This window comes from Sinocyclocheilus grahami, unplaced genomic scaffold (assembly GCF_001515645.1).
Source record: "Sinocyclocheilus grahami isolate Dianchi unplaced genomic scaffold, SAMN03320097.WGS_v1.1 scaffold13.1, whole genome shotgun sequence".
NCBI classification, from domain to species: Eukaryota; Metazoa; Chordata; class Actinopteri; order Cypriniformes; family Cyprinidae; genus Sinocyclocheilus; species Sinocyclocheilus grahami.
This window is the reverse complement of record NW_015505192.1, coordinates 388,996-403,028: the sequence shown is the minus strand read 5'-3', so window position 1 is coordinate 403,028 and position 14,033 is coordinate 388,996. Positions and strand designations below refer to the sequence as shown.

Genomic DNA, 14,033 nt, shown 5'->3' with positions numbered 1-14,033 from the left:
CACACGACTTTGAAAAATGTTTCAAAGGAGATGTTTATAAGTTGATAAAACATTATCCTATCTATCTATCTATCTATCTATCTATCTATCTATCTATCTATCTATCTATCTATCTATCTATCATTATTTTATTTTTTAGGCTTTACATTCTATCACAATGATGTTTACATTTTTATTTATTTGTTTTATTTATTTATTTTTTATAGGCGATCTAAATGTGACCCTGAATTATACAGTGCATCAGGGAGAGTTCAAATCCCATCAGTGGTTTGGAGCAACCGTACGAGTGCATGAAGATAGTGTGCTGGTAAGATCTTCTTACTCCTATTTTAGGCTGTGTGGATAATAGTCAGTACAATAATCAGACATAAACCCTCCTTCAAATCATGACAAACCATTATATCCTCTTGAACATTTGTGGTTGGACACAAAGTGTGGTTGGTGACTCAATTCTAAGTTCATGTTCTTAAATTATCTGTGTATGTCTCAAATTATGAATCCGATCAGATCCAGCTCTATTCATTTGTTTTATTTGTCTATTCATTCATTCATTCCTTTGTATTCCTTCTCAATTTAAACTTTATGACTCCTTTGGCTTGTGGATAATGCTTGATCTGTAATATCAAAAGTCTAGGTGATGTCCCTTGTGGATTATCAAACTGTGACTTGAATTTATCATCATGGTTGCTTTATCATCAGGGTCTTCTTTGTACTCAGCTAGCATGGAGGTGACCTTTAACCTCTTGCATTATCCTTTGCATAGGCTTGCGCCCCCCTCTACTCATGGAGAGCCAAGGAGGACACACCTCATGCTGATACTACTGGTTCATGTTTTCTGTCCGTCAAAAACTTCACCAAGTTTGTGGAATATGCTCCGTGCCGCACGGGTAGGCTTGCAGTCACTGATGATTTGTTTAATTTGAGTTGTTTTAAAGTCACAGTAGCATAACTTACCGTCCATTGCAGAATTCCATGAAAGAAAAGGACAAGGCTACTGTCAAGGTGGATTCAGTGCTGATTTTACACAGGTGAGATGATACTGGAACTGACTAGAACACAACGCTTTGCTTATCTGCTGTTTCCTTCTGATCTCACCTAGATACTGTTGCTATGTTACAGGAAGGAAAGGTGGTGCTTGGAGGACCTGGCAGTTACTTCTGGCAAGGTTTGGCTTTCAAAATAAAAACACTAGTTTTAGAATGGAGTAGAATAGAGTCTTTAAGAGCTCATTACTGTTAAAAAGTAAAAAAAAAAAAAATAATTCTTTTATTCCGCAACGATGCATTAAATTGATCAAAAGTGAGAGGCATACCGTATGTAATGTTACAAAACATAATTTCTATTAAAGACTGTGTATATATATGTTGTTCTTTTAAACTTATTCACCAAAGAATCCTGGAAAAAAAAAATGCATCATGGTTTCCACAAAAATATTAAGTAGCACAACTGTTTTCAACATTGACAATAATAAGAATATAATGATTTCTGAAGGATTGTGTGGTACTAAAGACTGAAGTATGTTTGCTGAAAATTCAGCTTTGCCTACATGGGAATAAAAGACATTTTAAAATATATTAAAACTAGGACTGCACGATAAATCGCATGCGATATTTAACGTGCATCTTGTCAGAAAGAAAAAATGGTGATTACAGAACCAGCTTTACTGATAAGATGCGCGTTAAATATCGCATACGATTTATCGTGCAGCCCTAATTAAAACAGAAAATTATTTTAAATTTTGATTAGTATTTCCTAATATTGCTGTTTTTTTATGGTATTTGTGTAAATGTAGCCTTGATGAGAATAAGATCTTGATGAGAATAAGACAGTTGACCACTTTCAAAAAAATCTTACATACTTTTGAACAGTTGTGTGTGTGTACCTTTCATAAACATAGATGTTTCGTCACTTGACCTAGATTTCCAAAGATTTCTAAGATTTCTAGATTTCCAAATGTGGATATTTGCATCAACAGTGACATTTAGTTCAAATGCAATTAAAAGGTAATTTTCTCCTTACCATCTCTAGGCCAAGTAATCACTGCGGTTAAACAAGAAATAGTCAAGGCCTATTACCCAGGATTCTTCTTGACATCAGTGAAGGGCCAGATTCAGACCAAACAGAAAAAAGAGATCACATTTGATGACAACTACATGGGTATGTCTTTCCATCCCCCTTATTAGCTGTCGAGTTGAAAACTTAATTTTTTTTTCCTGTTGGTCACCACCCATGGTTTTCATACGTTTAACAGGTTACTCAGTGGCTGTGGGCGAGTTCAGTGGTGATGATGATGAAGGTGAGTGTTGTGACCCCAAAATATAAAACCTTAACATTTATAGTGCTTGTTTAGGTTACAGTTTGACTAGATTATTTTGATGTCATTTTCATTATACTCATTAAAAACAGAGATAGAATGACTGTGACGGTGAATCATCTGCTGTTGGAATTGCCATAAACGGATGTATTAAATCCATGCGCTGTTTGTAGAACCTTTCAATGGAAGTGTTATGATTATACCCTCTTTATGAATCCCTTACACCTAAACAAATTTGAAAATGGAGCTCTTGGAGTGGCTCTGATCGCCAGAATTCTCAGAGATCTTGAGGAACTCACACATTTCCATGTTTCCACTTCTAAAACTTTCTCTTTTTCCTCTCTTTTTTTGCCTCGCCTCCTTTCAGACTTTGTGACTGGAGTTCCCAGGGGAGTCAGACTGCATGGACAGGTGAGAGAAAGCAGTCAGACTATAAACTGTCACATTTAGCCAGAGGTCTTTTCACTCAAGATGCGGGTTGAGTCAGATTTTCAGTGGATTAAATGTGACCAAATCCATTAAACATCCACTATAGTATGACTTTTAGTTTGGAATTGGTAGTCAAGCAGAGATTTTTATGATGGTACTTGATGGAATGAAAACTCTAGTCTGTTGTCTTTTTATCAGGTTTCCATTCTCAATGGTTCTCTGGATACGCTGAAGACCTTAACTGGTGAGCAGGTAAGCTTGATGCTATTCATTTTATTGCAAGTACAACACATTGGCAACCTCCTAGAACATCCTAAAGTTTTGTTTGGCCATGCACTAATCATATTTTCAAGTCTTGTTTCTAAGTTGTTCTATTGGCTTTTGTGGTGTAATAATATATTTTGCTGCAGCTATTTTAGGACGTGACATTTTAACAGAAGTTATGTCATTCTTACTACTGATATTACCCTGATATTCTTCAAACCCTTGCACACTGATGACATAAGCAAAAATAATTTCCTTTACAAGTCTCTTTAAACCAAGTTGGAGTGCTCTGTGGTTAGCAGTAACCGACAGATTATGTGAGGCAAGAGCTTGCGGGCAATTTTCCTAAACGAGCGTCACAGTGGAAATTGTTGGAGGCCTTTTACTGCTCTGATTGCCTCAGCTGAGTAAATACAATCAAAAATAATTTGTGTGCGCCCACCTCAGGGGGCTAGAGAGCGAGCCACATCTGAATCATCAAAGAGCTCTTTTCATGCACTCAAACCATAACCAAACAGTGTAAATGTCAACGAGTGCCTTCAGGCGTAAAGTTACTGTCCATGTGACATTCATAAGATTATGCATGTTGTTTGTATGTACAGTGTAAAACTGAGAAGCTTGTATCTACACGTGATTTCAGATCCGTTACAGTTTTTAATTTTCCTAAATTTTTCAGATGGGTTCCTACTATGGCTATGCGGTGGCTGCTACTGACATAAACAGTGATGGGTAGGTAACCATAACCAGGGTTTAGACAAGAATGTACCACAAGAATTTGTTCAGTGTTTAAGTTTGTGGTTCATACCACCTCCAGGATGACGGACCTGCTAGTTGGGGCTCCCATGTTCATGGTTCGTGACTCTGATGGGAGGTTGGAAGAGTTGGGTCGGGTCTACGTGTACATGCAGAATGGACCTCTGGATCTCACACCTCAGCTACCTCACCTAACCGGCACGCAGATGTTCGGCCGGTTTGGCAGCTCCATTACCCCTCTCGGAGACCTCAACCAAGATGGTTACAACGGTGAGAGATCTGCCCAGATTTTTGCACTTATCTGTCAGTCTTCAGACAATTGTATTAGTTATCAGCTGATATTGGATTTTTTTTATTGGTTTTGGTTGTTTGATAGATATCGGGCTTTATTTAATTGTGCATGTTAATTTCCCTTATTTTTTCTTTTACCTTTACTGTTGTCTAACGCCAGTGTTATTTTGGTATCATTGCGAAACTGTTTTTACTAATATTTTGAATCAGTTTTTTATTTATTTTTTATATTTATACTGTGTGTGTGTGTGTGTGTGTATATGTATATGTATATATGTATATATGTGTATATATATGTATATATGTATATATATATATAGATATATAGATATAATTATTTTTTTAGTCATTTATTAGACGCTTTTATCCAAAGCGACTTACAAATGAGGACAACAGAAGCAATCAATTGTAGTATTAAAACAACTAAAAATAGATCCAAAACTAAAAGCTGAAACTTTATAAATACTACCTATACACATTTTAAAAATAAAGAGATTAAATAAAAATTACAAATGCATACAACAAAATTTCTAAACTTAAAGTGGTCATATGATGCTGCTAAAAAGAACATTTATTTGGTGTAATGAAATGTTTATGCGGTTTAAAGTAAAAAAAAAAACATTATTTTCCACATACTGTACATTATTGATTCTCCTATATGCCCCGCCTTTTTGAAATGCGTCGATTTTTACAAAGCTCATCGGTCTGAAATAGCGAGGTGTGCTGTGATTGGCCAGCTATCCAGTGCGTTGTGATTGGCCGAATACCTCAAGCGTGTGACGGAAATGTTACGCCTCTCACCATACTGTGATGGCGTGTCTGGCCAGAGCGACAAAACAAAAACATTAAAACCCATTACAAACGAGACATTTGTTGCATCCAGTGGGGACATAATTACTGATTATAATGACTTATACTGTCTTTTTACGCGATGCGTTGCATTGCATCGTGCCACGTAAACATAAAACCCTGTCTGCATTTGTGATCAGAGAAATGACAAACAAGTGCTACTCCACACTGCCAAAAACTCGCGTTTGAATCATCAGTGGCAAATGATAAAAGATGCTCAACTGTCTTAGGTCTTCTTTGTCGCATCTTCCTCTTTATGATGTGCCAAATGTTTTCTATGGGTGAAAGATCTGGACTGCAGGCTGGCCATTTCAGTACCCGGATCCTTCTACGCAGCCATGATGTTGTAATTGATGCAGTATGTGGTCTGGCATTGTCATGTTGGAAAATGCAAGGTCTTCCCTGAAAGAGACGACGTCTGGATGGGAGCATATGTTGTTCTAGAACTTGGATATACCTTTCAGCATTGATGGTGCCTTTCCAGATGTGTAAGCTGCCCATGCCACATGCACTCATGCAACCCCATACCATCAGAGATGCAGGCTTCTGAACTGAGCGCTGATAACAACTTGGGTTGTCCTTGTCCTCTTTAGTCCGGATGACATGGCGTCCCAGTTTTCCAAAACGAACTTCAAATTTTGATTCGTCTGACCACAGAACAGTTTTCCACTTTGCCACAGTCCATTTTAAATGAGCCTTGGCCCAGAGAAAACGCCTGCGCTTCTGGATCATGTTTAGATATGGCTTCTTTTTTGACCTATAGAGTTTTAGCCGGCAACGGCGAATGGCACGGTGGATTGAGTTCACCGACAATGTTTTCTGGAAGTATTCCTGAGCCCATGTTGTGATTTCCATTACAGTAGCATTCCTGTATGTGATGCAGTGCCGTCTAAGGGCCCGAAGATTACGGGCATCCAGTATGGTTTTCCGGCCTTGACCCTTACGCACAGAGGTTGTTCCAGATTCTCTGAATCTTTGGATGATATTATGCACTGTAGATGATGATAACTTCAAACTCTTTGCAATTTTTCTCTGAGAAACTCCTTTCTGATATTGCTCCACTATTTTTCGCCGCAGCATTGGGGGAATTGGTGATCCTCTGCCCATCTTGACTTCTGAGAGACACTGCCACTCTGAGAGGCTCTTTTTATACCCAATCATGTTGCCAATTGACCTAATAAGTTGCAAATTGGTCCTCCAGCTGTTCCTTATATGTACATTTAACTTTTCCGGCCTCTTATTGCTACCTGTCCCAACTTTTTTGGAATGTATAGCTCTCATGAAATCCAAAATGAGCCAATATTTGGCATGACATTTCAAAATGTCTCACTTTCAACATTTGATATGTTATCTATATTCTATTGTGAATAAAATATAAGTTTATGAGATTTGTAAATTATTCTATTCCTTTTTTACTCACAATTTGTACAGTGTCCCAACTTTTTTGGAATTGGGTTTGTATTCAAAATTGTAATAATATTCCATTATGTTGCTATTTTTACTATATTTTTGATCAAAGAAATGCAGCCTTGGTGAACGTAAGAGACGTCTTTCAGAAACTTTTGAACAGTAGTGTACATTACGTCAGTTTCCAGCACAGACATAATCCATAACTGTGTTGCGTGATCCATTACACTGGAGTCATCCTTCCTTCAAGCTGTCAAGCGTTATAGCCTGAGGAAACAATAATAGCAAATATTCCATAGCCAAAGAGATGCAACCAATGTGTTTTTAATGCTTCATTGTAATAAATCCACTTCATCTCTCATCATTTGTCTGCTCTGCCTCTTACAGTGTCAACCTGAGCTTTTGCCTCTCAGCCAATGGGAAGCACCTACCAAATCATCTCGGTAAGCCACATCTGCTCTTGTTTACCCACCTATTGATCCAACGTCCTCTAAAATAGTATTCCTTTTTAAATAAGCAACCATCCAGAACACTAGTCATGCCCTGACAATCTCCTGCACAATGTGGCGAACAGTTATTCTAGGACTTATTTTTACTTAATTTCCCTCACCACCTAAAATAAATGTTTTTTGGCTTCTAACAGAGCCTTCATGTTTCCCATTCCATCCATAAGCCTTTCTTTGTCCATACATAACCTTTTCAATGTATTTATTCAGTAAATGAGTTCCCTCTATTCCCCCACATGCCCTGCATTTAGAGACCTAGACTATGTGCAAAGAATAACACCTACTGCACACGCTCCGATAACTGAGCACAGGTGCACAATATGCATCTGAACAGCATGCAAATTCCTTCATGCCCTCATGCCTTTCCATCAAAAGAATTATGGCTTTTCTTATAGTCATTCTCTTCAGCTGTTTGATAATAATAAAAACTAAATGTTTGGAAGAAGTCTTCACATAGTTCTGATCTGCCCAATAGGCTTTGAGATTTAGTGTTGTGTCAGCTTGGCTTCGTCTTGCACCTGTATGCCAGAGCCAACATGAAGGCATTGTGTCCGAAACATTTCTAAATATATCTGATAATGGGTGTGTGTTGTAGAGTTTAACGTTGAAGTTCAGCTGGACCGTCTGAAGCAGCAGCAGAAAGGGGCCGCACAGAGAGCTCTGTTTTTAGACACCCAGCTTCCCGCTCTGCAGAGGACTCTGACTGTGCCAAATGGAGCCAGAGTCTGCAGTGACACCAAGATCTACTTGCGGGTGAGTTTGACCCCAGTTTGCCTACAAAACTTTGTAAAGCGGGACATTAATGGTGCACTAAATAGCAGGGTGTTGTGGACTTGAGTCGTATGACTTGGACTTGAGTTTCATATCTGATGACTTGTGACTCGACTTTGACAGCAATAACTTGACTTCGGACTACAATGCAAAGAATTAGGGCTTTCATGTGACTTGCAAAATAATGACTTGGTCCCACCTCTGCTAAATAGTGTATACAGTGTATAAAAGTTGGATATGAAATGGTGTAGCGTTATGTCTTAATGTGGCATTCAGAAGATATTCATTGTTCAGTGTGCGTTTTATGAGGAAGGGGATTGTGAGCCAATGAGAATTAAGAGTATGTGGGGCTAACCAATGTAAACATTGAGTGGAAAAATGACCTGCATTTAAGTGAGTTAGTTTTCCATTTCCTAGCAAGTGTTAAAAGTGAAGATAAGTGTGGCAATAGACACTAAAAATGCAGCAAGGAATTAAGAGTATCGTTTCGTCCTGCTTTCTGACCTTTCTCATAAACTCCCGCTCTGTTTTCCTCTCTGCTGGAGTGTAGGATGAGAAGGACTTCAGGGATAAGCTGTCACCTATCTTCGTTGCGCTCAACTTCAGCCTGAACCCTCAAGCCGCGGCAGACAGATACGGTCTGCGGCCCATCCTCAACTACCAAACAGCAGAGCTCATCGAACAGAAAGTACATACATCTAATGCTGCAGATATCCCACAATGCTTTATTTGAACAAACTGAGGTTTTGCATGGAGCGGTAGGTTCTTCTCCTGCTTTGTGAAGAGATTTTCAAAACATACATCTGGGATGTTCTCCAAATTGTCTGGAAAGCCATTTGAGAGATGAAGGAAATGTGTAGCGTGTACGGCAGAGAACTTTTCACTGTCCCACCAGGAGTAGCTTTCTGGGCTTTATGGAAACTCCACTGTAGAGGTGTTTGTGGGTATAGAGGGTTAATAGATTTCAGTTTTTTTTCTGGGCGGGTTCTCACGGGCCATATGCCATCTGTTTAGCTTGAACTTTTTGGGTGGTAGTTTTCTCTCAGTAGTTATTGAGACCGTGCCGAACACATGGGCCGCACTGACCATATGCAGAATCATTCTAATCAGAGGTCTTGGAAACATTGCAGATGGAATTATCTTCTAAACTTCTACTTATTCAAGCCAAAAAACTAAGTGGAAGCCCTTTTATTCATGATAAATGAGTCTTCTTTATAAAGGAAGAGAAAATAATTTAAAAGTATGATTAAAAAAAAACAAATTCTAATTTAAGTCATTTAAAAACACGTGCCAAGTTTTTAGAAATGTACTTTTTGTGTTCACATTGGTTTTATATTGTTTAAAAAACATACTGTTTTAAATAACAAAAACTTAATAATAATAATAATAAATTATTATTATTATTAAAGTAACTTATATTTTTATAGAGTATAGATGATATATAAAAATATCAACAATTTTCTTAGAATAATTAAATAAAAATAAAATAATTATTATTAACAATATTTTTATATTTTTTAATATTATATAAACATGTAATTATATACTATCATATAAATATGATATAAATATATAAATGTGTTCGAGTAAGTCATATAATAATAATAATAATAATAACAGCAACACAATATATTTTATATAATACACAATATATTTAATACAAGTACAAATATTATATAAATATACACAATATTTAAAGCAAATTATAACAATAATGAAAAATAATTGTATTATTATTTCAATTATTTTCCTAATAAAAAAATAATAGATTGTCAAACTTCAAAGACCTTTCTTTTTTTAAGAATTAGTGGAATAAATGAATAATCTTATACGTGGTCTTTACTTTCAAGGGACTACAGATGTGATGCTCTGTATTCATTTCGCCTTTAGATTGAGATGTTTTGGAGCTCCTTTGATAAATGTTGTGAGTGATCCCGCCTGACGCCCTCCCATTTGTTGACCCAATTATGCTGTTTTCAGACCTTGACACTTCCGTAAACACTTTATGGTGGTTTTGGCTGTGGATCAACTTGGACATATGCACATGTGACCCTCTCTTTTATCTCCGCTTGGGCTTCTAATTGTTTGGCTGCTCCAGTGATCCCAAACAACCCTCTTCAGGAGGTTCGGAGCAGCCCGATACAGAGCTATGGAAAGGGCTGGCTGCCCTCATCGGTTGTAATTAGAGCTCAGCAACTGCTGATTACAGGGAAGCCACTTTGCCCTTTCTAATCTCCCTATTCTATTTTCTTAACCTCATTGTCATGTTGCGTCATCCTCGCACATGTTAGAAACACGGCATCAGGTGATAGCAATTTGCCACGGCACCACTTTCCCCATTTCTTTGTTTTAGATTCTTTCATACATTGTATACGGATACTCTCTCATTAATGGGTGTGCTTTATGTGAGATATATATATATATATATGTGTGTGTGTGTGGTGAGAGTTGGGTGGTGTCGCGTGCAGCTAGCATGCGGTTCAGGGTCGGCAGCCTCTGATGTGGATGTTGGTGACAGATAGAACGGCCTTATGGGTACAACCATAGCTGTTTATCCCTTCAAGTGAGCGCTATATGTTTTTTGAAGCCTGTACACATCTGCTCTTCAAACCAGCAGTGTTTACTAATCTTTTTTAGGCTGAGGAGTGTTTACCCGTGTAAACGGTAATGTTTATATTCATTTTGTACGATGGTGTATTAGGCGTCAATATTGTCTGACATGGTCATGCGCTAATACTTTACCTAACCGAACGCACTGTTTATAATGCAGTTGCGCTGCTGTCTGTAGTTTACAAATTTCTTACGAGTGCTTTGCTTGGATTTTTTTGAAAAAAGCTGTTTGTAGGAGTTTGTAAATGGTTTCATAGTGTAAGTAGGTTGAAATTTCATAGCAGTTTGTAAAGGTTTATTGGAGGTTTTCCCTGTGTAAAGTGCCTAGAGATGTTTAGTTGGGATGCTGCTTCTGGGAAGTGTGTCTAAAAGTATGCTTATCAGGGCGTTGACGCCTACAGGTGGTATCCTTCATATGATTAAGAAAATGACTGGAGAATCTCAGACAAGTTCTTTTTTTTTTTAGATCATATTGCTCGTAAATGAATGGCTAACCTTCTGTTTTTACCCTTTTGTTTGTTTATTTATACATTTAACTACTCTAAAAATATTATAATTGATTTATTTTATGCTGAATTAATTTTTTTTCTAAAAAAATAACATTTGTTGTTGTAGATTATGGCAAATTTCTAAAGCTTTTCTTTTAAATACATTTAAGCCTCCCACCAATTTATAAAAATGAATTTTAATTCAGAAATTAAAAACATTATTGTCATGAATTGTATTTTTAATGTATTATGAAATAAATTAATAGATCTGGAAAAAAAATAAGTCTTTGCATTTGCATATAATTGTAGATCTGTCTGGCTTCATTTTGGTATGCAATGCCCACTTCTCACCATCCAGTAAATTCCTTTAAATATAAAATCAGGTCCCAGGAGATCTTTTTTTCTCATATAATTCCCTGTGTCCCTCAAATAAGTCACATTCTGAAATTGAAATATGTTGGAAATTGATGACTATAATCTCTCAGTAACTTAACTTAATGTTTTTCTGGCTTGTGTTCTAGGCCCAGATTTTATTGGACTGCGGAGAGGACAACATCTGCGTCCCTGACCTGAAACTCTCTGTGCATGGGTAAGATGATTAGCAAGGAATGCAAAGAAGAAATAAAAGCCTTGGGTTTAGTGTGCTTGTTGCAAAGTTTGCAGCAAAGGCACGTTTGAAGTAAAACTATTTTAGGCATGAGAAATGCTAATTCCAGCTACTGTTTAGATTAGATATTTGGATAAATATATGTGATTCATATTCATATATGTGAATATATGGACAGAGTGTTCCCAGGTGAGATTAGTGACACGCGCGCACACACACACATGCATAGATACACAGGAAAAAAACAGGAAGGAGGGCTATGCAACAGGTGCTGGGATTGGCTGACTTGGCTTGTGGAAAAAAAACTGCATAGATGAAGTAGATAAGTTTGGAAAACTGTGGCCCCCTTTTTCCTGCAGTTGATTTGTAAAATCTGTGAGTATTTTCTCTCTCTTTTATACACCGGTTTGTTTGTATCTGTTGTTATACTTCGACTGCAAAAATATGCCTTACCAAAAACCTTACAGATTTGTTGCATTTGTCTTAGGCCACATATTTATTAAACTGTGGAGGGCATTAATTATCTCCACAGAGTCTTTGGATTTTCTCGTCATCCAACAAACAGAGGGAATAGTATGTCTTGGAAATTCACTCGAGGCGTTATTCTATAGGAAAACTTTACAGGGACGCCTCGGACAGCATGGCTATTCTTTAGTACAGCTGTCAGCATTTGCTTCCCAGGTCCAGGTTTCAGTCAAATTCACTTTTATATTAAATCATTTCCAAGTAATTATTAGAACTTACCGGTGTTCATTTGTTGTAAAGATCACGGTATTTATTTTGAGTAGCCATTGAATGCAAATCATGACCTCCTTGTGACATGAACCCAACCAATATGTGCCATCTGGAGGGGTTTGTTATGAAAGTGCAGCAAGCACTGGCTTCCGCATAGGTTCGAGTCCCTCACCAGCCGAGTGCCAGCGTTTGAATTCTGTGCATGCCGCTTCCCCAGCATGGGTTTACGAGGCCAGGCAGTAATTGGAAGCGTCTGTGTGGCCCTCTCATGGAATTTCTCATTGTGTCTGAGATGTAGAGAGAAAAGAAAAGGGGAAGGGAACACGAGGGAATAGAAAAAAAGGGAACTTTGCGGAATGTTTCACAATCTTTGTCGTTGCATGTTCGACTTTATAGCTACAATGGAAATTAGGGGTTTTTAATAGGAAATGTGTGTACAATGCAGGAGGAAGGGCTTCCTGTTGGAAAGGTCCGAGTGATATTTTACTGCTAGATCAGAATACAGTCAATGTCCTGTGTGCTTAATACTTTAGAGCTAGTATAAAAACTACTACACAGGTTTTAAATGGCCAGTTAGTGGTGTTTGTTAATGCATTGACTTAAACAGTGTTTGTGTCTGAAAGTACAATTTGTATATTTGCTCTTGACCCTGTAGAAAGTAAATTAGCCACCAATGGAAGAGTTTTATGTTTTGTTCACGTTTTGGTTCCTCAGGGACAGGAAGGAAGTGTACATGGGCGATGACAACTCTCTGACACTGACTTTCAATGCAAAGAACGATGGAGGCGGAGCGTACGAAGCCGAACTGTATGTGGTCTTGCCACCAGAGGCCGACTACAGCGGAATAGCCCGCAATAACGAGGTGAGATATGGAGACCTCCACGTGCTGCCTATTACACGGACGTGTGCCAGACCCCGTCCATTAACTCCTACATGTGTTCAGCATTTCAGCTGAGAAAGACCTTTGTTCTGTCACTTTGATACTCTAGAGAAGACGTGTTTTTTTTTATTAATGGAGACATGTGATGAGAAATCCTCAGCGTTCGGCATTTTAATGCAGTGGTTTTGGGGTCCATGGAAAATTGAAAAGAAAAAAATAACAATTTACTAAATTACTAACTATTTTTATCACGATAAACAATTAGAATAATATTTTTGCTTCAAATAAATGTCATAATAAATACAAGTATTTTTGCTTTAGTACAATGACAATGTAGAAACCAATTATTTGACTTTGTAAGCAACGTGTCTTTATAATATCCTTTCCTTATACAATATAAATTGGTCTTTATATATGAAAATATATAGAATACTTTACATTTTAAGAAGAAGGTCCCTTGCAAGAGGATCTTGGGAATCACAAAGGATTAACTCCTGTTTTAATGAATTGCTTATTTTGAACCGTAACGCCGTGTAAGGATAATTTAGATAAAAAAAATTTAACATTCAGCCACAACTGGTCTAAGCAGGTCAAGACATGAGTCAGGGGTATGAGTTATCATTCTGTGTGTGTGTTTCCCGAAATGTACTGGTCTTTTTCTCTGTTTCTCTGGACAGAGCCTGGCCCAACTGACCTGCAGTTATGAGACGGAAAATCAGACCCGCTACCTCAGCTGTGACCTGGGGAACCCCATGAAATCAGGCACCAGCGTAAGCACCTAACACTCTCCACACACACTTTTATCAAGTGCAGTTGAATCTTACTGCTTTTCTAGCATGTCTGAGAATTTTAAAAATTATGATTTGAAGAGTCATGGAAATGAGTAGAATCTTATGAAGTCATGGAAAGTACAGATAAAGATTCATCAACAGATGAATCTTTATCTGCCGATCTATACATATGTTGATCTACTGATATAGTATATGTAGTTATAGTTTTGTTCAATTCTTACATTTTTCATTGACTAGAAATTGCTTTTTGTGTGTGCGGTCTCTATAAAACAATTTATAATTATCCAGTTATCCTTTTCCAGTATTCACAAATGCCTGGAAAAATGTTAGTTGGCTCG

At 37.5% G+C, this 14,033-nt stretch overlaps 1 protein-coding gene across 1 annotated transcript in view; it reads left to right on the top strand.

Moving 5' to 3' along the window:
- The window catches only part of LOC107599342 (integrin alpha-5-like), a 65,162-nt gene that overhangs the window by 22,678 nt on the left and 28,451 nt on the right, over positions 1–14,033 (top strand). The window contains exons 3-18 of the mRNA XM_016290908.1: positions 207–307; positions 764–887; positions 967–1,028; positions 1,120–1,165; positions 2,029–2,157; positions 2,252–2,296; positions 2,682–2,725; positions 2,942–2,995; positions 3,684–3,736; positions 3,822–4,067; positions 6,695–6,750; positions 7,409–7,566; positions 8,135–8,272; positions 11,204–11,271; positions 12,739–12,886; positions 13,582–13,674. Coding sequence (XP_016146394.1) covers positions 207–307; positions 764–887; positions 967–1,028; positions 1,120–1,165; positions 2,029–2,157; positions 2,252–2,296; positions 2,682–2,725; positions 2,942–2,995; positions 3,684–3,736; positions 3,822–4,067; positions 6,695–6,750; positions 7,409–7,566; positions 8,135–8,272; positions 11,204–11,271; positions 12,739–12,886; positions 13,582–13,674 — 1,565 coding nt within the window. The remainder of the gene's footprint in view (positions 1–206; positions 308–763; positions 888–966; positions 1,029–1,119; positions 1,166–2,028; positions 2,158–2,251; positions 2,297–2,681; positions 2,726–2,941; positions 2,996–3,683; positions 3,737–3,821; positions 4,068–6,694; positions 6,751–7,408; positions 7,567–8,134; positions 8,273–11,203; positions 11,272–12,738; positions 12,887–13,581; positions 13,675–14,033) is intronic.